At 39.5% G+C, this 27,417-nt stretch overlaps 2 protein-coding genes across 14 annotated transcripts in view; both read right to left on the bottom strand.

Annotated features, from left to right (window-relative positions):
- Positions 1–1,427: 1,427 nt before the first annotated feature.
- Positions 1,428–27,395, bottom strand: C11H2orf42 (chromosome 11 C2orf42 homolog). 2 transcript variants are annotated; one of them, XM_086326144.1, is made up of 9 exons: positions 27,118–27,395; positions 25,827–26,661; positions 25,007–25,117; positions 17,587–17,691; positions 16,182–16,286; positions 12,688–12,795; positions 10,755–10,855; positions 9,251–9,413; positions 1,428–2,110 (listed from the first exon to the last, which is right to left on the bottom strand). In XM_086326144.1, exons 2-9 carry the CDS (start codon positions 26,647–26,649, stop codon positions 1,902–1,904), a joined length of 1,725 nt encoding a protein of 574 aa, XP_086182270.1. In that variant the 5' UTR covers positions 26,650–26,661; positions 27,118–27,395; the 3' UTR covers positions 1,428–1,901. The 2 variants fall into 2 exon arrangements, 1 of the variants encoding a protein (XP_086182270.1); XR_015136617.1 differs by lacking the exons at positions 10,755–10,855; positions 27,118–27,395 and having other exon boundaries at positions 25,827–26,649.
- Positions 27,181–27,417, bottom strand: part of TIA1 (TIA1 cytotoxic granule associated RNA binding protein) — a 54,994-nt gene continuing 54,757 nt past the window's right edge. For all 12 annotated transcript variants that reach the window (XR_015136618.1, XM_086326164.1, XM_086326175.1 and 9 more), the window contains one exon: positions 27,181–27,395. Coding sequence is in view for 11 of the 12 variants with exons in the window: in XM_086326164.1 (XP_086182290.1) it covers positions 27,200–27,395 (196 nt within the window). In the remaining variant the exon portion in view is untranslated. The remainder of the gene's footprint in view (positions 27,396–27,417) is intronic.

The following is a 27,417-nucleotide window of genomic DNA, read 5'->3' as shown; positions in this document are numbered from 1 at the left end:
TTCTCCCTGGACCTCTGGGTTCTCAAGGATCTTCCCCATTGTCTAAAGCACTTGAGAACTCTCCACACAAGCCAGCCCCTCAATTGTAGAGGACAAACAACCCTTAATTTGCCTACCCATCTCCTTCATGTAGGGGCACAGGTCCTTCTTTTACCGAAAATGCTCATAGACCCATCTCCCACCTCAATTAGGTCCATCAGACCTTTCTTTGGGGACTTTGGACTTTGTACTTTCGAGCTGAGCAGAGCAGTCAGTCCTGCTCTAGAGCGGAAGTGATAGCCGCAGTTCCAGGTGCATTTATTGTTGTTCAGTCACTAAGTCTTTTCCGACCCTTTGTGACCCCATGGGCTGCAGCACACCAGGCTCCCCTGTCTCACCATCTCCTGGAGTTTGCTGAAATTCATGTCCATTGACTTGGTGATGCTATCTTAGCATCTAATCCTCTGCCACCCCTTTCTCCTTTTGCCTTCAGTCTTTCCCAGCATCAAAGTCTTTTCCAATGAGCTGGCTCTTCACATCAGGTGGCTAAAGTATTGGAGCTCCAGCTTCAGCATCAGTACTTCCAATGAATATTCAGGATTGATTTCCTTTAGGATTGAATGATTTGATCTCTTTGCTGTCCAGGATGTGTTAGGAGCCAGATATCCTACCAGAAGGAGCTGCACTGTGTTGATAGTAATGAAGCCTCAGGAGAGGTAGAGATGGGTCAGATGGACCCTGGCTGCAGGGGTTCTGAGGCCTAACCACACCCCCGCTCCACCCAAGGATAGTTGTCTAGCCCTATTTTAGTGTTCATGAGCCAGTCATTCATTCCTGTTTTTGCCTGAGCTGGTTAGAGTTGGCTTTTTGTTATGTGCAATCAAAAATGCCTACCTACACACTTCTCTTGTCTTCCAAAGATAATGAATTATGAAGAATTTATAATTATAAAGCAATATGATAAAGTGGAAAGAACATGCACTTTGGAATAAAATGAAACATTTTTAATGCTATTTCCAGTAAGATATTTAATCTCAGAGAGACTGTGTAACTTTATAAAAGGAGTGGTGGCTAAATTCAAATAATGATGAGGACTAAATGAGAAAAATGATTAAGTGAGATTATAAATGAAAATGCCTGGGATGTAACAGGCAAATAGGAAATGTTCCATTCTCTTCTTTTCTCCTTAAAGGCAGGCTTCTATTCTGTGACTTTCAGTATCTCCATTCTGTGATCAGTGAATTAAAAAATAGAAACTGAATCTTACCACCTGTTAAGCTTTTTGGAGAGTAATGAAGGAAATAAAAATGAAGTGAACAAGCAATTACAAGCATTAGTTTGAAACGTCAATCAATATTGCCTTGACACCTGAATCTCTTTTTCCTAGTTCACTATCACCTAAATCTCCCAAAAGGTTTATACTTTTATAATAAGGCCAATACAAGATATAATTTATAAAAACTAGTGACACTGTGCTTTATTTGAGAAGAAAATAAAAGGATATGATTGGAACTCTGTCAGGATGATCTTCAACATTTTGCCCTAACCAAGGTATTATTAATTTTCCAACATGTTAGTATAAGGTGGAGTGCTGCTGACTTCTTAAGAGAATTAGGAAGAGGTTGAAACAAACTCTAAAGGTGAGTCCTTCAGGAAGATAAGTGAGCTGGTTTTCTGTTTCTTTAAAAACTCTACCTAGGAATATCATCCAAGTTAAATGTAGACTATACACAGCAGCACCAAAAGGGCTATTTACAAGAAGAGTTTTTCTTCAAAAGAATTCACTTGAATGCACTGAGAAACTGCATCTTAGCTAAGAGTAGTTCACTAAGGAACAGAGCCATCTAAGTGTCTAACTAGTATTTAAAGTTGTCAAAGGGTGGGGATGTGCAAATTTAGCAGCAAAAGACTCTTGTTTTGCTTCAAGGAAAAGTGATGGTGGTCAGCGGGGCCAGTTCCAAGGGCTGGTCCAAGGGGGGCCGCTGGTCTTGGTACTCTGCCACATGCCCGTTGCGGTGGTGCCCATACTCAAACTTGATTCGAAGCTCACCAATCTTGGACTGGGGAAGAATATCTGGGATCCACTCAATGATGAAAGGTGTTGGCTCCTTTTGATCTGGGGAAGTGTTGCCTGAAGATAAAAAAGAAAAGAAAAAAGAATTGATTAGTACAATTCCAAAATAAATTTTCACAAATTTTAAAAAGAAAAAGAAGTTAAAAACAAAAAACTATATGAGAAGGAAAAAAGGTGGGGGGTGGGCAACAAGAATAATCAAGGCAAGCGAAAAGTGATTACTGCTCTATCTATCCAAAATAAAATTTCAGGGAACTGTCTGGCATTCTCAAATAAAATAACACCCAGCCTGGATGAAAATAGGGCCAAAAGAATCATAAGGAGAGGCCAGGCTAAGAGGGAAAGACAGCTGGATGAGATGAAAAGGGAGACTAGCAAGAAAAGGTCAAGTTTCAAGGAAACCAGAAAGAAACAGAATTAAAATCCAAATGGTTCTAAAATATATTACAAATCCATAATAACCACAAGAGAGTTGTAATGGCATATATCTAGACAGAGGAAAAGAACAAAACAGAAAGATCCAAAATGGATACAAAAAGAAGAGGAATTTAAGATAAGGCCAAAGTGGTATTTTCAATTAGTGTAAGAAATACAAGTAAGTGTTTCTTATAACAAACGGGGTGCATCAACTACATAATTATCTGGAAGAAACTAAAAGATGACAGAATCTTACTTCATAACTTACATCAAGATAAAGTCCAGAATATTAAAGATTTAAATGTGAAAAACTCAGATTAAAGAATGCTCTTGAATAAATATAAAGTACTAGCAGAATTAAAAATAAGCATATGGTATCACCTCTAAAACATGGAGACAATAAACATAGAAGACATAGTCCATTTAGCAAAAAACAGAAAAAACAAAAAGGGGGTTTTCCTGGTGGCTCAGTGGTAAAGATTCTGTCTGTCAATGCTGGAAACACGGGTTCAGTCCCTGATCTGGGAAGATCCCACGTGCTGAGGACCAACAAAGCCCATGAGCCATAACTACTGAGCCTGTGCTCTAAGCCAGGGAGCCGCAACTACGGAAGCCTGTGCGCCCTAGTGCTCATGTTCCACAACAAGAGAAGCCACTGCAGTGAGAAGTCTGCACAGGGCAACTGGGAGTAGCCCCTGCTTGCTGCAAGTAGAGAAAGCCTGCACCGCAAAGAAGGCCCAGCGTAGCCAAAAATATTCAGTAATAATAATAAAAAAACAAGAAGACAGAAGGCCAACTATATTATGGTAAAGGGGATATATTAAAATCAGAGAAAAAATAAATAAAATACTGATAAGAGTTTCAACAAGAACAAAGTGTCACAAAAAAGTTAAAAGGATGGCAATCATCAGAAAAATGTAAAACAAAAGAAAGCTGGTGTCACTGTTGTAATACTGAATACAGACAAATTAAAGGCAAATGTTATTTTTAAATTGATGAACTGTTGCTATAGGCTGAATCTATATTCTCTAAAATTTCTCCCTAATATTATTGTATCCTCCCAAAATTCATAAATTGAAAACCTAATCCCCAATGTAACAGTACTTGGAGGCGGGGCCTTTGGGAGGTTATTAGGTCATGAGGGAAGAGCCCTGATGAGTGAGATTGAATGCCCTTATTTAAGACCCCAGAGACATCTATGCTCTTTCCAAAATGTGAGGACACAGAGAGAAGCCTGCTGATGGCTATCTTTGAACCAGGATGCAGGCCCTCATCAGACATCGAATCTGTAGGAATCTTGGACTTCCCACCCTGCAGAACTGTGAGAAATAAATCTCTGTTAAGTCACCTAGTTTACAGTATTCTGTTACAGCAGTCCAAAGGGACTAAGATAATATATTTACATTGACATCTATCAATAACTCTGCTGCTGCTGCTGCTAAGTCACTTTAGTTGTGTCCGACTCTGTGCGACCCCATAGACGGCAGCCCACCAGGCTCCCCTGTCCCTGGGATTCTCCAGGCAAGAACACTGGAGTGGGTTACCATTTCCTTCTCCAGTGTGTGAAAGTGAAAAGTGAAAGTGAAGTCATTCAGTCATGTCCGACCCTCAGCGACCCCATGGACTGCAGCCTATCAGGCTCCTCTATCCATGGGATTTTCCAGGCAAGAGTACTGGAGTGGGGTGCCATTGCCTTCTCCGGTCAATAACTCTAATGTACCAAAAAACATTGCATTACAATACTTAAAGGCTTTTGCAATATCAGAAGGCATGTAGAGAAACAAAACTGTAGTAGTAAATTGTATTACAACTCTGCTATCTAAGTTTTATAAATCTTAAAGCTATACAAAATTTTATATTGGATAAATAATACGTTTGCTAGCACAAATTCATATCATACATTAGGTTAGTGAGAAAATATTTTTAAATTCCTTTAAAAAAATTGAAAAGGCACATCTTCTGAACTCAAAATAATAAAAGTAGGAATGGATACTTAAGAATATAGAAATCAAAAGCCTCAACCAAATAGAAATTTTAAATACAAAGTATTGGGAACACAGAAACTAAACTACGATTATAGACTATTTAGATATTAATAAGAAGAACCTTAAATGTTCCTATTATCAAACATAACTTTTAAAAGTTAACTGATAACTCCAAAAGGTATAAAAATTAAAAAGTTCCAAGAAAATGTTAGAAAAAGTTTTTAAAGAGTTCGGAAAGTTTAACAGACAAAAGTGGAAAATAGTTCAAAACACACAAATCATTTTCTATATAACTACTACCAAGACCCAAAAAAGATAGCCTCCAAAAAAGAAATTGTAGGCAATTAATAACCCTCTTTATGAAAGTGAAAGAGGAAAGTGAAAAAGTTGGCTTAAAGCTCAACATTAAGAAAACTAAGATTGTGGTATTTGGTCCCATCACTTCATGGGAAATAGATGGGGAAACAGTGTCAGACTTTATTTTTCTGGGCTCCAAAATCACTGCAGATGGTGACTGCAGCCATGAAATTAAAAGATGCTTACTCCTTGGAAGGAAAGTTGTGACCAACCTAGATAGCATATTCAAAAGCAGAGATACTACTTTGCCAACAAAGGTCCATCTAGTCAAGGCTATGGTTTTTCCAGTAGTCATGTATGGATGTGAGAGTTGGACTGTGAAGAAAGCTGAGCGCTGAAGAATTGATGCTTTTGAACTGCGGTGTTGGAGAAGACTCTTTAGAGTCCCTTGGACTACAAGGAGATCCAACCAGTCCATCCTAAAGGAGATCAGTCCTAGGTGTTTATTGGAAGGACTGATGCTGAAGCTGTTTGAAACTCCAGTACTTTGGCCACCTGATGAGAAGAGCTGACTCATTGGAAAAGACCCTGATGCTGGGAAAGATTGAGGGCAGGAGGAGAAGGGGACGACAGAAGATGAGATGGTTGGATGGCGTCACTGACTCAATGGACATGGGTTTGGGTGGACTCCGGGAGTTGGTGATGGACAGGGAGGCCTGGCGTAATGTGGTTCATGGGGTTGCAGAGTCAGACACGGCTGAGAGAATGGACTGAACTGAACTGAATACTTATGAATAGATAATAAAAAATCCTAAATAAAGTATTAGCAAATAGAATCTACATATATATTAAAAGAAAAAAGACCACATAGGATTTATTCCAGAAATGTAAGATTATTTCAATATTAGAAATTGATTCCTAAAATTCATATTGGACATCAACTGTACTTAAATTTCATTGCACTTGGGTCAGTAGAATTTATCTTTAGAGGTTTCTCAAAAGATGGTAAAAGGTATTTAAAAAAATTCAACTCCAGGGAGCTGCCTGGTGGTCTAGTGGTTAGTATTTAGCACTTTCACTGCTATGGCTCAGGTTCAATTCCTGGTTGATGAACTCCTGCAAGCTGTGTGGCAAGGCCAAAATATAAATGAATAAATAAAAATATTTTTTTAAACTATATTAAAAATAAAATATAGCTCCAAATAAAAATAACTTAATAAACTAAGAATATGATATGCTATTAAAATAAAAAAATTTATCTGAAATTAATAAACAATAGTTCATTATTTACTAGTGAAACTTAGAGCAGCTTTTTCCAGAAATGTATTCTATATGAAATACTAATGGCATTCCCCTGAAAAGAGTTCACTGGTCAAATAAATTGGGGAAAATTTAAGTTATATAAAGTTCAATACAAATCTTTATTTCAGGATCTTTTTAATATGCAAATTTATAGGATGAGTTACTAGGAGAGATACATTATATTGTAAGATACAACTCACTACTGCCTCCCTACTCCAATTGTAACATTTTCTGAGATCTGAGTGTATCTTACAACTAGGGAAGTTTTCATATGGCAAAATTTCTTTTCCAACCAAAAAAGTTATTACAAAGTTGACTGAACATCTTACATTCAAGGGTCTTCAAATCAAAGAAATACAGTATATAGCATTTTTCAAACTTATCAGATCACGGAACACTTTTTTCAGAGAATATTTATCACTATCTCTTCTTCAAGACAGTTGGAAAATGCTATGCTGGGGGAATTTTACTATAGTAAAAACAATATAGTACTATAATAAAATGAAAATCACAGCTGCTAGCTTTACTATTATTCATTGTTGCTCTTGAAGTTGTAGGTAATTTAACAAGAAAAAGACAATGGTATAAACATTTGATAAGAAACAAATTTGTCATCATTTTTCAAGTGATATAATTAATTTCCCAAAAACCAACAGGGAAACAACTATCATCACTAATAGGAAGTCATTAAGGACAGCAATTTGATAGTAATTATACCAAAATCTGGAGAAGGGCATGGCAACCCACTCCAGTATTCTTGCCTGGAGAATCCCATGGACAGAGGAGCCTGGCAGGTTGCACAGTCTGTGGGGTTGCAAAGAGTCAAACGCGACTGAAGTGACTTAGCATGCATGCATACCAAAATCAAAAGCTTCCCATACACTGGCAGTAACCAGTTAGACACATGACAAACATCTTACTCACAAGAGTAGTTAAAAATATATTTCACAGGAGTTTGACAAAATAATTACAAATTCTAAATTTCTCCATGACATAGTTCACTGCCCTGAAAGTGCTTATAGCCTAGTTAGTGGAAAGACAGGTGAGTGAGTACTGACTGGATGGCTAGGACTGAAGGCTCTGACTGCCTGGGGTTGAAGATCAGCTCTACCACTTCACTAGCTGTCTAACTCTGGGCAGGTTACTGTACCTGTCTTCCCCTCGGTTTATTCATCTGTAAATGGGGATCACATTTACAGATGTGATCGGCCCTGAGTAGGCTGATGAGCATTAAGTGAATTAATCTATATAAAGCACTTAAAATAACACCCAGCACAGAGCTCATTAAGTGCATTTTGTTGCAGGTGTCATTATTACTAAAATCCCGCAGTTAAAAATAGACAAAGCAAAAGCAATTCATCAAATACAAATGACTAACTGAAAAACTTACTCATTAATATTTGAGGGTAATGTACATTAAAAGAATGATAGGCTATTTTTTGCCTATCAGATCAACAAAGATTAAAAAAGAGAAACTCTTTCATACACTTTAGCAGGAGTAAAGTATAGAATTAGTACCATCTTTCTGGAGAGCAGTGTGACAAAAAAAATCAAAAGTCCTAAAAATGTAAATAAACTTGGACTCTCCAATTTCACTTTTCTCTTTTTAAATAGTTTTATTTATTTCTGATTGCACTGGATCTTCGTTGCTGTGCAAGGGCTTTCTCTAGTTGTGGTGCCTGGGGGCCCCTCTCTAGCTGTGGCGCTCGGGCTTCTCGTTGTTGTGGCTTCTCTTGTTGCAGAGCTCAGGCTCAGTGGTCGTGGCAACCAGTCCAGTCTTAGTTGCTCTGAGGCATGTGGAATCTTCCCAGACCAGGAATCGAACCTGTGTCAGGTTCGATTGGCAGGCGGGTTCTTTTCCACTGTGTTACCAGGGAAGTCCTCCAATTTAACTTTTAAGAATTTATCCCCCAAAATATCCTAAATAAGTTAGGAAATAATTAAGGCCATAAAAGCTTCTTCTAAAAGGAAGTTAATTATAAAAGGAAGCATTGTTTATAATAGCAAAAAGTCTGATATAACTTAAACTCAGGGTTGATCAGAGGGAGATAACTTAATGAATGAATTTTATGCAGCTGTTTAAAAATGTCATATTCACAATAGCCAAAAGATCAAGCAATCCAAGTATCCAGACAGATGAATGGATACACAAAGTGTAGTCTATACATATAATCAAACATTTCTCAGCCTTAGAAAGAAAATTTGACATATGCTACATTGTGGACGAACATTGAAGACATTATGGTACATGAACTAAACCAGTAACAGAAGGACAAAAATTGTATGATTCTAATTTAAGTAGTCAAATTCGTACAGACAGAAAGTGGAATGGTAACTAGGGTTGGGGGAGGCAGGAATGCAGATTAGTATTTAGTGGGGACAGTTTCAGTTGAGGAAGATGAAAAACTTTTGGAGACGAATGGTAGGGATGGTTGCATAACAATGCCAAAGCACTTTGTGGCAGAAAAATTTTATGCTTAAAAATGGTTAAAATGTTCAGTTTTATATATGTTTTATAATAATAAAAAAGTCTAAAATAATGTTGAAGACAGACATGGAAAGTTGTTCATGATATATTTTTAAGTGGAAAAAGCTATTTAGATATGATACCATGTTTCAGAAACTCTATGTACAGAAAAAAAAAAGAGTGTACACCAAAATCTTAATGGTGATGTCATCTATGGTGGGTAGGATTGTGCTGTGTGCTAAGTCACTTCAGTCATGTCCAACTCTTTATGACCCCATGGACAGAGGACCCTGGTGGGCTTTTCCTGCAGCCTTCCAGGCTCCTCTGTCCACAGGATTTTCCAGACAAGAATACTGGAGTGGGTTGCCATTTCCTCCTCCAGGAGATCTTCGCATCTTCTCTCTTACGTCTCCTGCATTGGCAGGCAGGTTCTTTACCACTAGGGCCACTTGGGAAGCATGGCGGGCGGGATTATCGGTGGTTTTTACTTTTCTTTATGCTCTATAGTGAAATCTATGATTTCTATATAATGAACAGGTATTACTTCTCTACTTTTATTTTAAAAGCAGTGGCTCAAATGAAACAAAACACCTTATCCCATGACTGCCTTTACAAAATGTATGAATGTGTCTTCTTCAGTTAAGGGCAAGACCCAAAGTCCAGGACAGCATAATACACACAGGTGACCTTCAGAGGAAGGTCTGCTATTGAAACCACCAATTTACTTACCAACTTTGAGAAAAGTTTTTAGTTCCAAGGGTCGCAGCACTGGTTGCTTTTCTATACGACCGTAGGTTTCTGCTATGCTCTCTACTTCTACTTTAGGACATTTAAACAGCTCATAGGTCCCATCTCGGTTCTGGATAAAACTCCGGGTGATTTCCAAAGGCATCTGGAAATGGAGACAATACCCAGAAAGGTGAGAAAGGAAAACCTTTACAAGTAGACAAACAATGGATGACAGTAGGTTTTATTCATTCTTTCAAGTGCACTCAAGACTTTCCCTTGTATTTTCAAGTAAATTTTTTCAACAATTCTGCCTTTTCTCCTATATATTGTTCATGGCTTTCCCTTTTTTCTACAACTTTAATTTGAATTCCTGCCAAACCCTAGTGAACTGAACCCCTAATACCTTCATGGCTACATAACTGCTGCTGGCAGAGATCTGCTCTAAAGTCACTTTATTCCTTCCTCACTGCTCTGCTGGCAGCAGTCTTCTCCTAAAAACTCTATCGACAACACCTACAGTGCATGTCTTGTGTTTCCACCATCCTTGGCACTGAGTCAGACAACGCCTGAACTGAGTTTTATCTTTGCCACTAAACAGCAGGCTGAGCTTCCCACAGCCTGTTTATCATCTGCAAAACACAGTCCACACCAAGTCATGGCTGTGAGCTGGAATAGGGTGATATAGGTAAGTGATGTGCAACAGACAGAAGCTCGGCAACTTGACTTTACTCTGGGTTGTTTCGGTGCCTCCCTGCGCACCATGTGTTTCTTTCTGTGACATCCTGCATTTAAAGAAGTTCCTCCATTGTCTTTATGTCAGCCTAGGGCTAACATAAGTCTTCCCTAGTGTTCACATGTAAGTTCTACAAATACCAATTTATTATTTTTCTGAACATAACAACGCCTTGCAATCAAGCTAATCTTAATGTATGAAATCACAGGATGTTGAGTTTTCCACAATATTTCATTATCATAGGAAGGGAAAATCCTCAAGTTTTTAGGATCTGCTTGAAAAAAATGTTTAAAAATGTCTAATACTATCCCTGTAAAAAGGAACACAAACTAAGAATCATTTCTCTAATGAGAACTCAATTGCAGTTTGGAGAGGGACACCAAATTGTGCTGGACCTACTGACTTCACAAGTAGCATATCATCTCAAATTATACATATACTTCCCAGGTGCCTGCCAGTTAATCTAGGGCTCACCACAGATAGTAAGGGAGCATTATTTAATTTACAAGAAAAAGCATCCTTGTTTTCTCATCCCAAAGGAAAAGAAAAGAGGATGCTCCAATTGAAAAAAGAATACAACCTCAGGTTCCAGTGAATACCTATTAAAATCAGAGTTGGAACCATAAAGCCACAAATGTTCCTGAATAATCTCTTAGGATGAACAAAAGGAATTCTCTGTAGTTTCCGTAACTCAACGAGCTGGTGCTTCCTGCACTTGCTTCTCTCTCTTCCCCACTCTGCCCTCCCAGTGTTGTAGAAATCAGCTCTTACCTCCGGGGTATCTAAGATTTGTTTAACCTGCAGGATATTCGTGATATGCCAGGTATACTTGGAAAAGGTTCCCAGTGGCAAGGCATCTTTGCGAATAAAAGCTTTAAGGTAAAAACAGGGGACAAAATTAAGTACTGAAAAATAATAGCATTACCTGTGCTCTTTCACTGAATTTGTCATTTTAGTTTCTAGAGAGTTCAGTGAAGTGATATTCGTTCCTTATAGAATTTTGCCCTCTAAAAAAGAAATCCTGGGCTTTCCTGGTAGCTCAGTGGTAAAGAATCTGCCTGCCAATGCAGAAGACCTGGGTTCAATCCCTGGTCCCAGAAGATCCCACATGCTCTGGAGCAACTAAGCCCGTGTGCCACAACTACTGAGCCTATGGTCTAGAGCCTGGGAGCTGCAACTACTGGAGCCCGAGTACTCTAGAGCCCATGGTCAGTAACAAGGGAAGCCACTGCTATGAGAAGCCTGTACAATGTAACTAGAGAGTACACCCCGCTCTCTACAACTAGGGAAAAGCCCACAAGCAGCAAGGAAGATCCAGCACAGCCAAAAATAAATAAATAAAATTTAAAAAAAAAATCCTATTTTTTCTTTTTTGGCTGTGCTGCATGGCTTGCAGGCTCTTAGTTACCTGACCAGGGATCAAACTCAGGCCCTGGCACTGAAAGCACTGAGTCCTAATCACTGGACCACCAGCGAAATCCCTAAAAAAGGAATTCTAGAAGCAAATCTATGAACAGGGTTTTGGCAAAATGTGGAGAACCAAATGATATGGATTTTTGCTATATGAAGTCTCTGATGCTTCCTTGAGATACTAATTTTGGGCATCTTAGAAACTTCTTTCTTTGTTTCATAAAACTACAGACACAAGACTCTATTATAAAACAGCTTCTTACAACTTTAGATACATCAGAGGTCAAATCAGAGTCCTTAAAATAATTACACAGAGTTTAAACCTTGCTCCTGCAGTTGCCAATCTATTACCCAGCTTCGCGATTATAAAGCAGTTCTACTGAAGGGCCTAAAAACATCTAAGGGATGGGTTAAAATTAATACATTAGACCTCAAGTGTAAACGGGAAGAATCAACATTGTCTCAAACGTTAGAGAGATAAGGTGTAAAGATGGGAGATTTTTATGGCCCTAAACAGAGTGATTCACAGTATGTACCATTTAAAGTGAAAGTGAAAGTGTTAGTTGCTCAGTTGTGTGCAATTCTGTGATCCCGTGGACTGTAGCCTGCCGGGCTGCTCTGTCCATGGAATTCTCCAGAATTCCTATTATATCATCAAATAACAATTTACTGAAGAAATAGCTCTGATTTCCAGCTATAGACACTCTTGGGCTATTAGCCCCTGAGCAATCTTTTCTTCCTCCTTTTTCCTCCCTCATTTTACTATACTACCTAATAAGTATCTTGAGATCTCTAGTAGAAAGATATTACATAAAATCAAGAAATTAGTACCAGAATACTGTAATGGTAAAATGTACCAAGCCTGAGAATCACTCCAAAAAGAAAATCTCCCTCTATCAAAAATCAGGAATCGTGAAAAAAAAGTTTTAGTGTTTGACACATACTGCAATATGCTTCTAAGAAGCCAGCCCAAATAACAACTGGAGCTTGCAATGCTTTTGTTGAAACTGGCTCATATCTAGAAAATACCCAACTTCTTGGTGTGCACCTTCACTGCCCTTCATTGGTGGTTCTTTCATCAAGTTGTGCTTTCTGAATCTTTCCGTCAACTCTTACTAGAATAAGCATGAGGCCTTTGAAGTGTGATCATTATTCTAAGAGCTGATGGGCTAAGGCTTCATGCTCTGAGCATGTAACTAGAAGACCTAATCCTGAAAATCCTGCACAGTTTTTCCCAAACATAATTCTGTAAGGTCCAGACATCTACAGCTATTCCTAAAGAAACATCTCGTACCTGTGGTAGAGTTGGGAAGCCGTTTCTTTGCGCTGCCGATGGATATTCTCTGTTGCAGGGCATCAAAAAAGGACTGAGGAATGTGGAAAACCAGTGGCTCTGGTTTGCCTACAGGAAATAAGAGGAATTCATTTAAAGAAACATAAGTGGGCTTTCTGGTGTGGAGGGAAAAGTAGAGGAAATGGAACTGATGAGCAGTAATAACTAAAAATACCACCGAGATTTCTTTATACAGAGGCAAAAACGAGCTTTGATGGACCTTCATGAGTCTAGCACTGCACTCGCCCTACTCCTGATCCCTTGCAATTATAACCGATTCTTGTCATCTACCAAAAATAACTTTTCTAGTCCTCAATTTTGTAAACGCCACCACAGCACAGACTTTTCCCTTTAAAGAGGACATGAAATGAGATGAGGACATTGAGGCTGAGTTGAGAAGGTAAACTTGATTCACTCCTGCTCACTCTCCCAGGCACTTGCTGCTTGTGTTCATCCTCTCAGATGGCCAGAACTGTGAGTGCCAGAGACTGCAAAGTTAGTACACTATCCAATAAGCATCAGTCTTCTCTCTGATCTGAAGGTAGGAAAACTGTTTGAAAATACTTAACAAACTTCTTTTTAAAAACTTACAAAACACTAGGTCAACAAAACGTCAACAAAAAATAGTGTTCAGGAGAGAGGCTGAAAAAACTCAGAGTTTTTCTTACTAACTCTGCCCAAGGGTCAAGCTCCAACACAGCAAAAACATCCAGAACCAAGTAGATTAATAGGTAACTTCCATCTCCCTGGATGCAACTTAAAGAGCAGTTCTTAAAGACAGTTCAGATACCTTTTTTGAAATAAAGATCAAATCAAGAAAAATAAAAGGTTTTCTGGAATTTCATATTAAGATTTTACATCCTTTCAATTGATTTTACCTGCTTAATTGAATGTAGAATGTCAATAACAAAACTGTCATTGCTTTTGAGCCACTATAATATTAATATAGGGGCTTCCCTGGTGGCTCAGATTGTAAAGAATCTGCCTGCAACTCTGGAGACCTGGGTTCAATCCCTGGGTTGGGAAGATACCCTGGAGGAGGGAATGGCTGTCACTTCAGTATTCTTACCTGGAGAATTCCATGGACAGAGGAGCCTGGTGGGCTATAGTCCACAGGATCACAAAAAGTCGGACACAACTGAGTGACTAACACACTTTTGAATATTAATATATATGCAGTTGATTTTATTTTTAGCCATGTGGCATGACTTGCAGGATCTTACTTCCCCAACCAGGGATTGAATCTTCGCCCTCAGCAGTGAAAATGTGAAGTCCTAACCACTGGACCACCAGGGAATTCCCGTATAGGCAATTTAGAGAAGTCACTGAAGAAAGGAATTTTAAAGTTTCATCTTGAAATTAGATTATAGGCTACATGCAAAGATCATTACGACTCTAAAAGTGCTAACTCACCAGAACTCAGCTGATGGGATGCTAGGGTTTAGGTTTATAAATTAATCTTGAAAAACCCTTGTAAAAGACACAGAATCACAGTGCTGGAGGGAGCTGATGGTGACTTTGACAAAGGTGGTGGTAACAGAGATGGTGAGAGAGGGTGGTATAAGGAATGGGATGAAAAAGGGCCATAGTTTACAGCTTACATTATTTTCAATGTTCTATTTTATGTTTTGGGAGGTGGGTTAGTAGATATTTATTATATTATTTCAAAAAATATATAAATAAATGAAATTTTAAAAGAAAAGAAAAACAGACTCTCTTTTTAATCTTCCCCAGTTTTTTTTTTTTTTTAATGATCTTCTACCTTTGCAGCATGCAAAATCTTTAGTTGCAGCATGTGGGAGCTAGTTCCCTGACCAGGGATCAAACCCAGGCCCCCTGCACTGGGATTGTGTCGTCTTAGCCACTAGACCACCAGGGAAATCCCTAAACTTCCCTAGTTTATTTTGTTTTTCTAAAAGTAACTTCTAAAATTTTATTTCTGGATAAATTTTATTTATTCTGAACCAAGGTATATAAAACTAAGCATGTATTTCAACACCTCTATTCTTGTTCCTTTCTTCACCATGAAGCCACAACTGTTCCAATCCTTTAACTCATCTCCTCCTACTGAGTGTCTGCTGTTGGGCTACTATTCCTTTTGGGGTGCTTTGTATTTAAAATGATATTCATAAAGTTCAACATATTCAGCAAAGAACATCAAAATGTTGTGAGGTTTATAAATAATGCCATGAGGAGTGTTTGAAGACCTGAGATGTATCACTTGGAAAAGAGAAGACCTGTCATGCAGGCCAATGGGTGTGTGCGGTAGCAGGGCCTGTTACTTGAAAACGGGAACAGAAAATTACTCCATGTGGCTGGAGCGAAGACTAAAACCAACAGGAAGTATTATTAGCAAACATTTCCCCTTAGTATGAGGAAGACCTTCCTCACAGCTCTCACTGTCTAACAATGTTATGAGCTGCCTCAGAAAGGAGTGAACTGCTCACCACTGCACAAAACCTGAAAACCATCCATCAAGGATGCTTTTCAGGCAATGGGCAAGGCCTGGTAGATGGTCCACTTCTGAAATTGCTGAGGTTCTATGAGGCTATCATGATCAACCCGAATGCAGCTTGTGTTCTCCAATCTTCCTTAGCAAACCTGTGCTATGTGCTGTGCTTAGTCGCTCAGCCATGTCTGACTCTTTTCGACCCCATGGACCGTAGCCCACCAGGCTTCTCTGACCATGAGGACTCTCCAGGCAAGAATAATACTGGAGTGGGTTGCCATGCCCTCCTCCAGAGGATCTTCCCGATCCAGGGATCGAACCCAGGAATCGAACCTGCATTGCAGGTGGATTCTTTACCATCTGAGCCACCAGGGAAGCCCTTAGCATATCCATGTAATTTTATATAATTATCTTAGTCTCACGGACTTCCCTGGTGGCTCAGACGGTAAAGCGTCTGTCTACAATGCAGGAGACCTGGGTTCGATCCCTGGGTAGGGAAGATCCGCTGCAGAAGGAAATGGCAATCCACTCCAGTACTATTGCCTGGAAAATCCCATGGACAGAGGAGCCTGGTAGGCTACAGTCCACGGGGTCACAAAGTGTCAGACACGACTGAGCGACTTCACTTTCACTTTCATCTTAGTCTCACATATTTAGATTTTTTTCCATACTTTTTTCCTCTCATGCTTTAAGTTTGAGGGTTTAGAGTGACCTTCTAAGGCTTGTTATCACCCTCATCAAATACACACCCTAAGACCAAGGCTGTCTATTTTTATTATTATTTGCTATGGTTTTTCTTTTCCATCACCAAATTCAATTTTGTTGGTCCTGCATTTTAATTATGTGATTATTCCTTTATTTCATTTAGATTTCTACTGTCTTGTGGTCCAGTGACCTCTACACTGAAGCCCAATTACTTTTTTTTTCAAAACAGAGTAGAGCTATACACAATCACTTTAATTTCTCTGACTTTCAGCAACAGTGCAGTTAGATGACCAACACTTACCATCAAACTGATAGTGCATGGTTTGATGGATGCGTTCTGTGACACTGGCCAGCCAGTCTTGGAAGGATAAGGTCACTTGTGCCTCATCTAACAGCTGACCACAGGCTAGGAAAACGAAAAAAAAAACGTCATTAATTTTTATCTTTTCTTACAGAATTTAACAGTTAACTGAACTCTGAAAAAGCTAAGGAGTTTATACTATACAAAAGAGCAACAAGCCGAAATTCAATGACAGTAGGTAAATTAAGTGAAATGGAATACTGCAGGGATTTTCTTTTTAAAAATCCATCTAAAAAAAAAAATCCATCTAGAGAAAGAAAAAAAAAAGAAATAGGAAGCTCTGAGAGACTAATAGGTTCAAGATTATTAACCACAGAAAGTTTGCAGCCTTTCAACATCAAACTGCAAACTGAAGAATGGTTGGTATAGAGCCATTAATTGACCAGATTCCCGATAAGTGTGTCTATATACTGACCTACCGTTCTATTTCTTCTCCTGAAATGTCTTCACATGTCTGAAGTATATATCCCCTTTTTATAAAGACGTAAAGATGCCAAAACTACTATTCATTTAAAATTAAAATTCTCATAGGTAAAAGCATCTAATGATAAGCTGGATGAAAAACTATTTTCTTTTTTCTTTGTATCAAAGTGATACTTTTAATTTGTTTACTTCCTGACCTTCTACAAACATTTGTTCTTGGAATGTGTAAGTTCTTAATTAAAATTGAGATTTGGTCTTGTGCTATTTGCTGACATGACTGAAGCGATTTAGCGCACACACACACACGCACCATCTGCTATTTATATATTTATTGGTCTTGTCTTCAAAACCAGAGTGTGAGCGTAGAGATGACGTCTAATTTTTAATCATCCCGCCAAAGTATATGAGAGTTAAGAAGATGCTGATCCCCAAACATACAGGCTTAACTCTTCTGCACAGAAAAGTGATATATATATATATAAGTTATGTTCAAATCAAGTCATTCTGTCTCAAAAATTCAGAATGATATTCCTGTTACTGCCTTTCAGTGTTTTCAAATTTCACTAATTTTGTATTTCTTAACAAATATTTATCATTGTATAACTGTAAAATATGTTTCTTCTTCAGTTTTGAACCACCTATACCAACTACATGTGGGTAATGAGCAACAAAAATAAAATATTCTACAAAATCCATGATGCTAAATCATGTCAGTAATTTTTGTTGCATTTGTTATTTAAAAGACAATTTGTTTGTGAGCTTGTTTTGAGGCAGTGGGAGGGACTGCACAGATCTTGGCCTCGGTGCTTGCTATTGTTTATCTAGGGGGACAACATGCAACATTTCACGTGATTATATTCCCCTGGGCTTATTTAGGATAATTTTCCACCTCTTTACCCTATTCTGAGGAAGGGACACTTACCCTGCCTTTTTAATGAAGAAGCAACCACAGGCTTCTTCAGGCCACTTTTCCTTAGATTACCGCTCACTGCATCTGGAGGTAGCAGGGAACTGTTCGTCTGTGCACCTAAACCACAATCATCATAGTGTTTAACAAGACGTCTGCAGAGTATAAATCAATTCAATGTTAATTTCTGAAGTCTAAAACATATAAAATGCCTGTTAATTTCTACATTAGCTTAGCTTCAGTTTCTAAAAGGAATTAGCATTAGCCTTTATATATAACATTTAAAGTGTCTTACACTCTTTACAGGAAGTTGGTGGGGGGACTAGAAGTGAAAGGAAGAAAATAAATTCACCCTTTGTTCTACGTCTCAGACAATCACTATCAATTTTCTGGTGAAGCAGTGTTCATTTTCTTTTTTATAAATAGTTTATTTTGCTGGTTTTGTGATTTTAAGGACCTGTGATTACATCCGCCTTCATGGATCACTGCCTTGCCGTGGCGAAGGGGCTTGCGTAACTCAATGAAGCTATGAGCATGCCATGCAGGGCCACCGAAGACCAATGGGTCATAGTGGAGAGTTCGGACAAAATGTGTTCCACTGGAGGAGGGAATGGCAAGCCATTCCAAGTATTCTTGCCGTGAGGACCCCATGAACTGCACAAAAAGGCAAAAAGATAAGACAACGAAAGATGAGCTCCACCCTCCTTGCTCCCCGCCCCCCCTGAGCTCAGAAAGTGTCCCCTGGGCTAATGGGGAAAAGTGGAGGGCATCACTAATAGCTCCAGAAAGAACGAAGCAGCTGGGCCGAAGCAGAAATGATGCTCGTTGTGGATGTGACTGGTGATGGAAGTAAGTCTGATGCTGTAAAGAACAGTATTGCATAGGAACCTGAAATTTTAGGTCATGAATCAAGGTAAATTGGATGTGGTCAAGGAGAAGATGGCAACAATGTTGAACATCGACATCTTAGGAATCAGTGAATTAAAATGGATCAGATCAGATCAGATCAGTTGCTGAATTGTGTCCGACTCTGCGACCCCATGAATTGCAGCACGCCAGGCCTCCCTGTCCATCACCAACTCCCGGAGTTCACTCAGACTCACGTCCATCGAGTCAGTGATGCCATCCAGCCATCTCATCCTCTGTCGTCCCCGTCTCCTCCTGCCCCCAATCCCTCCCAGCATCAGAGTCTTTTCCAATGAGTCAACTCTTCACATGAGGTGGCCAAAGTACTGGAGTTTCAGCTTTAGCATCATTCCTTCCAAAGAAATCCCAGGGCTGATCTCCTTCAGAATGGACTGGTTGGATCTCCTTGCAGGCCAAGGGACTCCCAAGAGTCTTCTACAACACCACAGTTCAAAAGCATTAATTCTTCGGTGCTCAGCCTTCTTCACAGTCCAACTCTCACATCCATACATGACCACTGGAAAAACCATAGCCTTGACTAGATGGACCTTTGTTGGCAAAGTAATGTCTCTGCTTTTGAATATGCTATCTAGGTTGGTCATAACTGTCCTTCCAAGGAGTAACCATCTTTTAATTTCATGGCTGCAGTCACCATCTGCAGTGATTTTGGAGCCCCAAAAAGTAAAGTCTGACACTGTTTCCACTGTTTCCCCATCTATTTCCCATGAAGTGATGGGACCAGATGCCATGATCTTTGTTTATGTTGAGCTTTAAGCCAACTTTTTCACTCTCCACTTCCCCTTTCATCCAGAGGCTTTTTAGTTCGTCTTCACTTTCTGCCATAAGGATGGTGTCATCTGCATATCTGAGGTGATTGATACTTCTCCTGGCAATCTTGATTCCAGCTTATGCTTCTTCCAGTCCAGCATTTCTCATGATGTACTCTGCATAGAAGTTAAATAAGCAGGGTGACAATATACAGCCTTGACGTACTCCTTTTCCTATTTGGAACCAGTCTGTTGTTCCATGTCCAGTTCTAACTCTTGCTTCCTGACCTGCATACAAATTTTTCAAGAGGCAGATCAGGTGGTCTGGTATTCCCATCTCTTTCAGAATTTTCCACAGTTTATTGTGATCCACACAGTCATAGCCTTTGGCATAGTCAATAAAGCAGAAATAGATGTTTTCTGGAACTCTCTTGCTTTTTCGATGATCCAGCGGATGTTGGCAATTTGATCTCTGGTTCCTCTGCCTTTTCTAAAACCAGCTTGAACATCAGGAAGTTCACGGTTCACATATTGCTGAAGCCTGGCTTGGAGAATTTTGAGCATTACTTTACTAGCGTGTGAGATGAGTGCAATTGTGCGGTAGTTTGAGCATTCTTTGGCATTGCCTTTATTTGGGATTGGGATGAAAACTGACCTTTTCCAGTCCTGTGGCCACTGCTGAGTTTTCCAAATTTGCTGGCATATTGAGTGCAGCACTTTCACGGCATCATCTTTCAGGATTTGGAATAGCTCAACTGGAATTCTATCACCTCCACTAGCTTTGTTCATAGTGATGCTTTCTAAGGCCCACTTGATTTCACATTCCAGGGTGTCTGGTTCTAGGTCAGTGATCACACCATTGTGATTATCTGGGTCTGAAGATCTTTTTTGTACAGTTCTTCTATGTGTTCTTGCCATCTCTTCTTAATACCTTGTGCTTCTGTTAGGTCCATACCATTTCTGGCCTTTATCGAGCCCATCTTTGCATGAAATGTTCCTTTGGTATCTCTAATTTTCTTGAAGAGATGTCTAGTCTTTCCCATTCTGTTGTTTTCCTCTATTTCTTTGCATTGATGGCTGAAGAAGGCTTTCTTATCTCTTCTCGATTCTTTGGAACTCTGCATTCAGATGTTTATATCTTTCCTTTTCTCCTTTGCTTTTTGCTTCTCTTCTTTTCACAGCTATTTGTAAGGCCTCCCCAGACAGCCATTTTGCTTTTTCGCATTTCTTTTCCATGGGGATGGTCTTGATCCCTGTCTCCTGTACAATGTCATGAACCTCATTCCATAGTTCAACAGGCAGTCTATCTATCAGATCTAGGCCCTTAAATCTATTTCTCACTTCCACTGTATAATCATAAGGGATTTGATTTAGGTCATACCTGAATGGTCTCAGATGACCATTATATCTACTACTGTGGTCAAGAATCCCATAGAAGAAATGCAGTAGCCCCCATAATCAACGAAACTGTCCGAAATGCAGTACTTGGGTGCAGTCTCACAAATTACGGAAGGATCTTGGTTCATTTCCAAAGCAAACCATTTAATATCACAGTAATCCAAGTCTATACCACAACCACTGACACTGAAGAAGCTAAAGTTGACCAGTTCTATGAAGACTTATAAGACCTTATAGAACTAACACCAAAAAAAAGATGTCCTATTCATCATAGGGGATTGGTATGCAAAAATAGGAGGTCAAGAGATACCTGCAGTAACAGGCAAGTTTGGCCTTGGGAGTACAAAATGAAGCAAGGCAAAGGCTAACAGAATTCTGCCAAGAGAATGCATTGGTCACAGCAAACACCCTTTTCTTACAACACACAGATAACTTTACACATGGACATCACCAGATGGTCAATACTGAAATCAGACTGATCACATTATTTGCAGCTGAAGATGGAGAAGCTCTATACAGTCAGCAAAAACAAGACCTGGAGCTGAATGTGGCTCAAATCATCAGCTCCTTATAGCAAAATTTAGGCTTAAACTAGAGAGAGCAGAGAAAACCACTAGGCCATGCAGGTACAACCTAAATCAAATTTCCTGTAATTATACAGTGGAGGTGATGAATAGATTCAAGAGATTAGTTCTGGTAAACAGAGTGCCTGAAGAACTATGGATGGAAGTTTGTAATATTGTATAGGAGGCATGGACCAAAACCATCTGCAAGAAAAAGAAATGCAAAAAGGCAAAGTGGTTGTCTGAGGAGGCCTTACAAATAGCTGAGGAAAGAAGAGAAGCGACAAGCAAGGGAGAGAGGGAAAGGTATACCCAACTGAATGCAGAGTTCCAGAGAACAGCAAGGAGAAACAAGAAGTGAAAGTGAAAGTTACGCAGTCGAGTCTGACTCTTTGTGACCCCATGGACTATACAGTCCGTGGGATTCTCCAGGCCAGAATACTGGAGTGGGTAGCCTTTCCCTTCTTCAGGGGATCTTCCCAACTCAGGGAGCAAACCCAGGTCTCCTGCATTGCAGGCGGATTCTTTAGCAACTGAGCTACAAGGGAAGCCCAAAAATATTGGACTGAGTAGCCTTTCCCTTCTCCAGCAGATCTTCCTGACCCAGGAATCGAACCAGGGTCTCCTGCATTGCACGCTATTCTTTACCAGCTGAGCTATCAGGGAAGCACACAGAGAAACAAGAAGGCCTTCAATGAACAATGCAAAGAAATACAGGAAAACAACAGAATGGGAAAAGACTTGAGATCTCTTCAAGAAAATTAGAGATATCAAAGGAACATTTCCTGTAAAGATGGGCATAACAAAGGACAAAAACGGTATGGACCTAATAGAAGCAGAAGAGATCAAGAAAAGATGGCAAGAATACACAGAACAACTGTATAAAAAAGATTTTATTGACCCAGATAACCACGATGGTGTGGTCACTCACCTAGAGCCAGACATCCCAGAGTGTGCAGTCAAGTGGGCCTTAGGAAGCACTGCTGCCAATAAAACTAGTGGAGGTCATGGAATTTTAGCACAGCTATTTAAAATCCTGAAACATGATGCTATTAAAGTGCTGCACTCAATATGTCAGCAAATTTGGAAAACTTAGTGGTGGCCACAGGACTGGAAAAGGCCAATTTTCATCCCAATACCAAATAAGGGCAGTACTAAAGAATGTTCAAGCTACCAGACAATTGCACTTACTTCCCATGCTAGTAAGGTTATGCTCAAAATCTTTCAAGCTAGGCTTCAGCAGTACTTGAATCGAGAACTTCCAGATGTACAAGTTGGCTTTGGACAAAGCAGAGGAACCAGAGATCAAATTGCCAACATTCGCTGGATCATAGAGAAAGTAAAGGAATTCTAGAAAAACATCTTCTTCTGCTTCATTGACTACACTAAAGCCTTTGACTGTATAGATCATAACAAACTGTAGAAAGCCCTTAAAGAGATGGGTATACCAGACCACCTTACCTGCCTCCTGAAAAACCTGTATGTGAGTCAAGAGCAACAGTTAGAACCTTACATGGAACAACCGAATGGTTCAAAATTGAGAAAGGAGTACAACAAGGCTGTATAGTGTCACTGTGTTTATTTAACTTATATGCAGAGCACATCATGCAAAATGCAGGGCTGGATGAGTTGCTAGGAGAAATATCAACAACCTCAGATATACAGATGATACCAACCTAATGGTAGAAAGTGAAGAGGAACTAAAGAGCCTCTTGATGAGGGTGAAAGAGGAAAGTGAAAAAGCCGGCTTAAAACTCAGTACTGGAAAAATGAAGATCAGGGAATCTGGTCCCATCACTTCATGGCAAACTGAAGGGGAAACAGTGGAAGCAGTGACAGATTTCCTCTTCTTGGGCTCCAAAATCACTGTGGATGGTGACTGTAGCCATGAAATCAGAAGATGACTGCTTCTTGGAAGGAAAGCTATGACAAACCTAGACAGTGTGTTAAAAGCAAAGACATCCCTTTGCTGACAAATGTCCACATAGTCATGGCTATAGTCTTTCCAGTAGTTATGTACAGATGTGAGAGTTGGACCAGAAAGAAGGCTGAGTGCCAAAGAATTGATGCTTTCAAAACTGTGGTGCTGGAGAAGACTCTTGAGAGTCCCTTGGACAACAAGGAGATCAAATCAGTCCATCCTAAAGGAAATCAACCCTGAATACTCATTGGAAGGACAGATGCTGAAGCTGAAGCTCTAATACTTTGGCCACCTGACATGAACAGTGGACTCATTGGAAAAGACCCTAATGCTGAGAAAGATTGAAGGCAGAAGCAGAAGAGGGTGACAGATGATGAGAAGGCTGGATGGCATCACCAATTCAATGGACATGAACTTGGGGAAACTCCAAGAGAAGGTGATGGACAAGGAGGCCTGGCAAGCTGCAGTCCATGGGGTCACAAAGAGTCGAACAACAACAACAAAAATTATACCAGGATTACCAGATTTAGCAAAAACAAATTTTTTAATTTCAAATAATTTTTTATTATAAATGTGTCCCAAAAGTTACATGGAAATACTTACACCCAAAAAATTATTCACTGTTTGTATGAAATTCAAATTGAATTGAGTATTCTGTACTTTATCTGGCTACCTGAGTGATCTAACACTTCTACAAACTCCTTACAGTCAATTTTAATGGCTGCCTGGCATTCTCTCAAGTGGTTTGTTTAACTATGCCCAGTGGTTTGGCCCTTTAGTTGCTTCTAATTTTTCATTACCATAAACAAATACCCAATGAGCATCTCTGGACAAAATGTTTTTCCTATATCAAGGATTATTTCCTTTAAAAAAGATTATTTAAAAGTAGAATTACTGAATTACAGGGTATACATTTTTTTTTTTTAATTTCAAGTTTTCTGGGGAAAGACTCATAAGTAAACATTTAACCACAATCTCTGCTCTATATTGCTGCCAGAATTCTCTCTCAAAAACACAGAAATAACCAAGTCGCTGTCTCTCCATCTTTCTCCAGCGTCCCAGCACCTAAACCACGCACAACCACTTGACCCGCCTCCAGTAATACTCCCTCTGTGGACAGGAACATTTTTCAAGGTTCTTAACAAATACTGCAAACTACTTTTACAAATGACTAAAGCAACTTACCCTACATTAGCCATGCTGAAGAGACCAATTTGCCTGTGGTCTCATCACGTAAAAAAAAAAACTTTGCCAACTTGGTATCCAAAAGTATCTTGTTTTAATTTTGTTTTTATAAAACATTTGCATTTCTCTCTTCACTAGTGAGTCTGGAGTTTGGTCCACATGTGCAGACCAGGTAATATTTTCCTTTCATTCAGAGTCTAGGTCTTTTAACACTTATCAACTATGCCACTTTAGCATTTTCACATTGATTTATATGAGTCCTTAACTGACACTGATATATTTGAATTAAAAAAGAAAAAAAATACACATATAATGCCGCCTACTGAAAATGCAGAAAACAAAGTATATTTCTAAATTATCATGGAAAATATAATTAAACACTATCACAAATTTTTAAACAGACATCTATCAATGAAAACTTTGTAAGTCTATCCTAAGGCAGATTAAGGTGTAAAACTAGTCTGAAATGATTCAGGGATGAACAAACATATCAATAATACAAGCAGAGTTTGAGTGGATCTTATACTTGGCCAACAGAACCAACTCTTAGCTTGACAAAGAATTATCAATAAGGGTAAAACTTTTTTTAGACAACAACATTACCTCTTGTATTTGCTGAGATTCAGTGAAACATATAAAACACAGTAAAACAATATCTAAAGGTCACACCACCAACAAACGAAACAGCTTCTCACCAGATACTTCCTCCTTTTTCCTCTTCTTTGGCTTAGAGGCGGTAGACTCACAAGCTGATACTGGTGATTCTGAATGGCAACCTAACTGGGGCACAATAACCTCCTTTAGACCTAAAATAAAACAAATTTCTGAATTATTAATACTATCCATGAATAACTATGGGTCCCAACCTAGAGAAAAATTAATTTCTAAAAAATCCAAATCCCCAAAACAAATTACAGCATGACTGCCTGCTTAAATCAGTTCGTTTAAAGAACTCCCCAAACATACGTTCTTGTTCATGGGCCATTAATATGATAAAAGGCTCTACAGAGAAATGTAAAACAAAAAATTTGGGAGTTGCTGCAAGCTAAAGATCATTCAGAAATGAAAATAAAAGCACAAGATAAAAATGTTAAAAACAACGTTAAGTCTTGATGTAGAAACTTTAAAAGATTTTTTGAGTAAGGTACTAGTTTTCCCCATCTTCAAAGATAAGAAACAAGCAAGTGAGACAAAATAGAAGGTACTTTTTGTTTTTTCTTTGTTTTTACTAACATAGGGCACCTGTAGAAAAGTAAAAAAAATCAAAGCAAAGCTAACTTTGCTTGATTCATTGACTCAGTGAAAATGCCCAAGTTTCATTATTGTTAATTTCAACCAACCAACCAACCTTCATGCAAGTGTGCTGACTGGAATTAAAAGAAGGAATGCTTTTCTTTGGATTTATCTAGCAACTGCTTCTGAAGGTTGCTAGGACAATCTCCAAATGCCATCAGTGGGACTCTTTCATCGCCGTTTTAGAAAAACAAGAGTAAATGTGTCAACCACACCACCTACCGCTGGAATCAAAGTTTAGGAAGTCTGAGAATTCCTGAGCCAATGTCTCGTCACTGGCAAAGGCACAGATGCAAGCAAAGAAATGAATGCATCTCTGGACCGCCTCATCCTTGGAAGCATTCGACTTGTGTGACTTTAGAGTCTGGCAGGAGCAGAAGAAACGGCGTTCAGGCAAGCTTTTGGCACCGATTTTCTGCACAAAGGATGTATGTAAATACCCCAAACTATGCTTCTGGCTTGCTTTGCATTTCACCACCAGAATGTTTTTAGTAATCCTCTGTACAAGGGGACCTGTGGGTTCCGTGGCCAACTGCCAGATGGTTTGCTTGGTTTCTGGGGAGGCCTGCATGGCATTCAGGACCGAGCTCTTTAGAGTCAGAGGGGTGGCCTCTGCCTGGCAGTTCACTGCCAGCTTGATGTGCTGGCACTGGTTCTCCACAACGCCCTGGGTGGCAGCTTTCAGGCATGAGGGAACATAACACCGGCCAGAGCTCAGCTGAGTGATGATGGTCCCGTCCACTGTCTGGATGGTCGTCTCTGAAACACCTAGCTCCACAAAGCATCGGTAATCGGGGCCCCGGTCTCTTTGCCGCACTGAGTAGACTTGCAGATCGGAGCCTGTGATGATTTTGACCGCTTCAACACTAGGCTGCTTCCGGGCACCGTACCGGAAAATGGTCCCACATGTCTTGTTCTTACAGCTCAGTCCCCGGGTTCCATTGTATGTGCCACATCGGGGACACTTTCTGATCCCCCTCAATGTGGCCTTCCCCAAATCAGATAAGAAAGCTGGAACTTTGGTCCTTAGAGAGTTTGGTTCCATTTTTCACAGGTTCTAGAAAGGACAATAAGCTCATCAGCCCGAGTATACATGTACAAACACACACACAGTTAAAATCACTTACAATATGTAGTACAGAAAAGTAAAATGAAAAGAAGCTATCCACTGTAGAAGCTATCAAACTGTACCCTCAAAGAAAACATCCATTTAAACCCTCAAATAAAAGTGTAGGAAACTTTGCATTTTGCATCTCTCTAGTTTTAAGGCCTAATGTAATAACTGAAATATTTCTCAAGATTCAGTCTTGTTTTATACAACAAGCTAGGTTAACCCAATCTTTTTTTGATCACACCAAGGGATCAATGGCAGTGGAAGCACAGAGCCCTAACCACTGGACTGCCAAGGAATTCCCTAGTTAACCTGATTTCAACATGCACAGATGTTTGACTTGAGCAACTGGATGAGTTCTTTCTCTTTCACCATTCCCCACAAAACTCAGACCAATCTTACCTGTATCAATTGCCAGAGTATCCAGAAAACAGTATAACCTGAATTCGTAAGACCTAAAAAATGTTTCATTAGTTTGTGATGATCATAGAGGACAAATGAAGATGCAACAATTTGCAGAGTAAAAAACACTGTTTAACTCAAGTCTTCTGAAGTTTGAACTCTGTGGTGTAACAATGGAGACATTCTGCCGCCTCCTTCTCGGCCAGCCAATGGCAAGGCTCATGCCCAGTGTTCCATAGTCAAAGATTCCCACTGCCCTAAGTGGAGACCATGGCACCCTGTAAGTAAAACAGGAAAAAA

The sequence above is a fragment of the Bos grunniens genome, chromosome 11 (genome assembly GCF_055505025.1).
Source record: "Bos grunniens cultivar Pamir isolate PY7600 chromosome 11, Bosgru_T2T1.0, whole genome shotgun sequence".
Taxonomy (NCBI): domain Eukaryota; kingdom Metazoa; phylum Chordata; class Mammalia; order Artiodactyla; family Bovidae; genus Bos; species Bos grunniens.
Note: the sequence above shows the minus strand (reverse complement) of the source record. Positions and strands in the feature narration are given on the sequence as shown.

Excerpts from the sequence above, each read along its gene's own strand:
- C11H2orf42 (XM_086326144.1), bottom strand. The coding sequence starts at position 26,649 with ATGGAACCAAACTCTCTAAGGACCAAAGTTCCAGCTTTCTTATCTGAT. Across the intron at positions 12,796-16,181 it reads CATGCACTATCAGTTTGATG|GCAAACCAGAGCCACTGGTT; the intron begins GTAAGTGTTGGT and ends TATTTCCTGTAG. Across the intron at positions 10,856-12,687 it reads GCTTCCCAACTCTACCACAG|CTTTTATTCGCAAAGATGCC; the intron begins GTACGAGATGTT and ends TTTACCTTAAAG.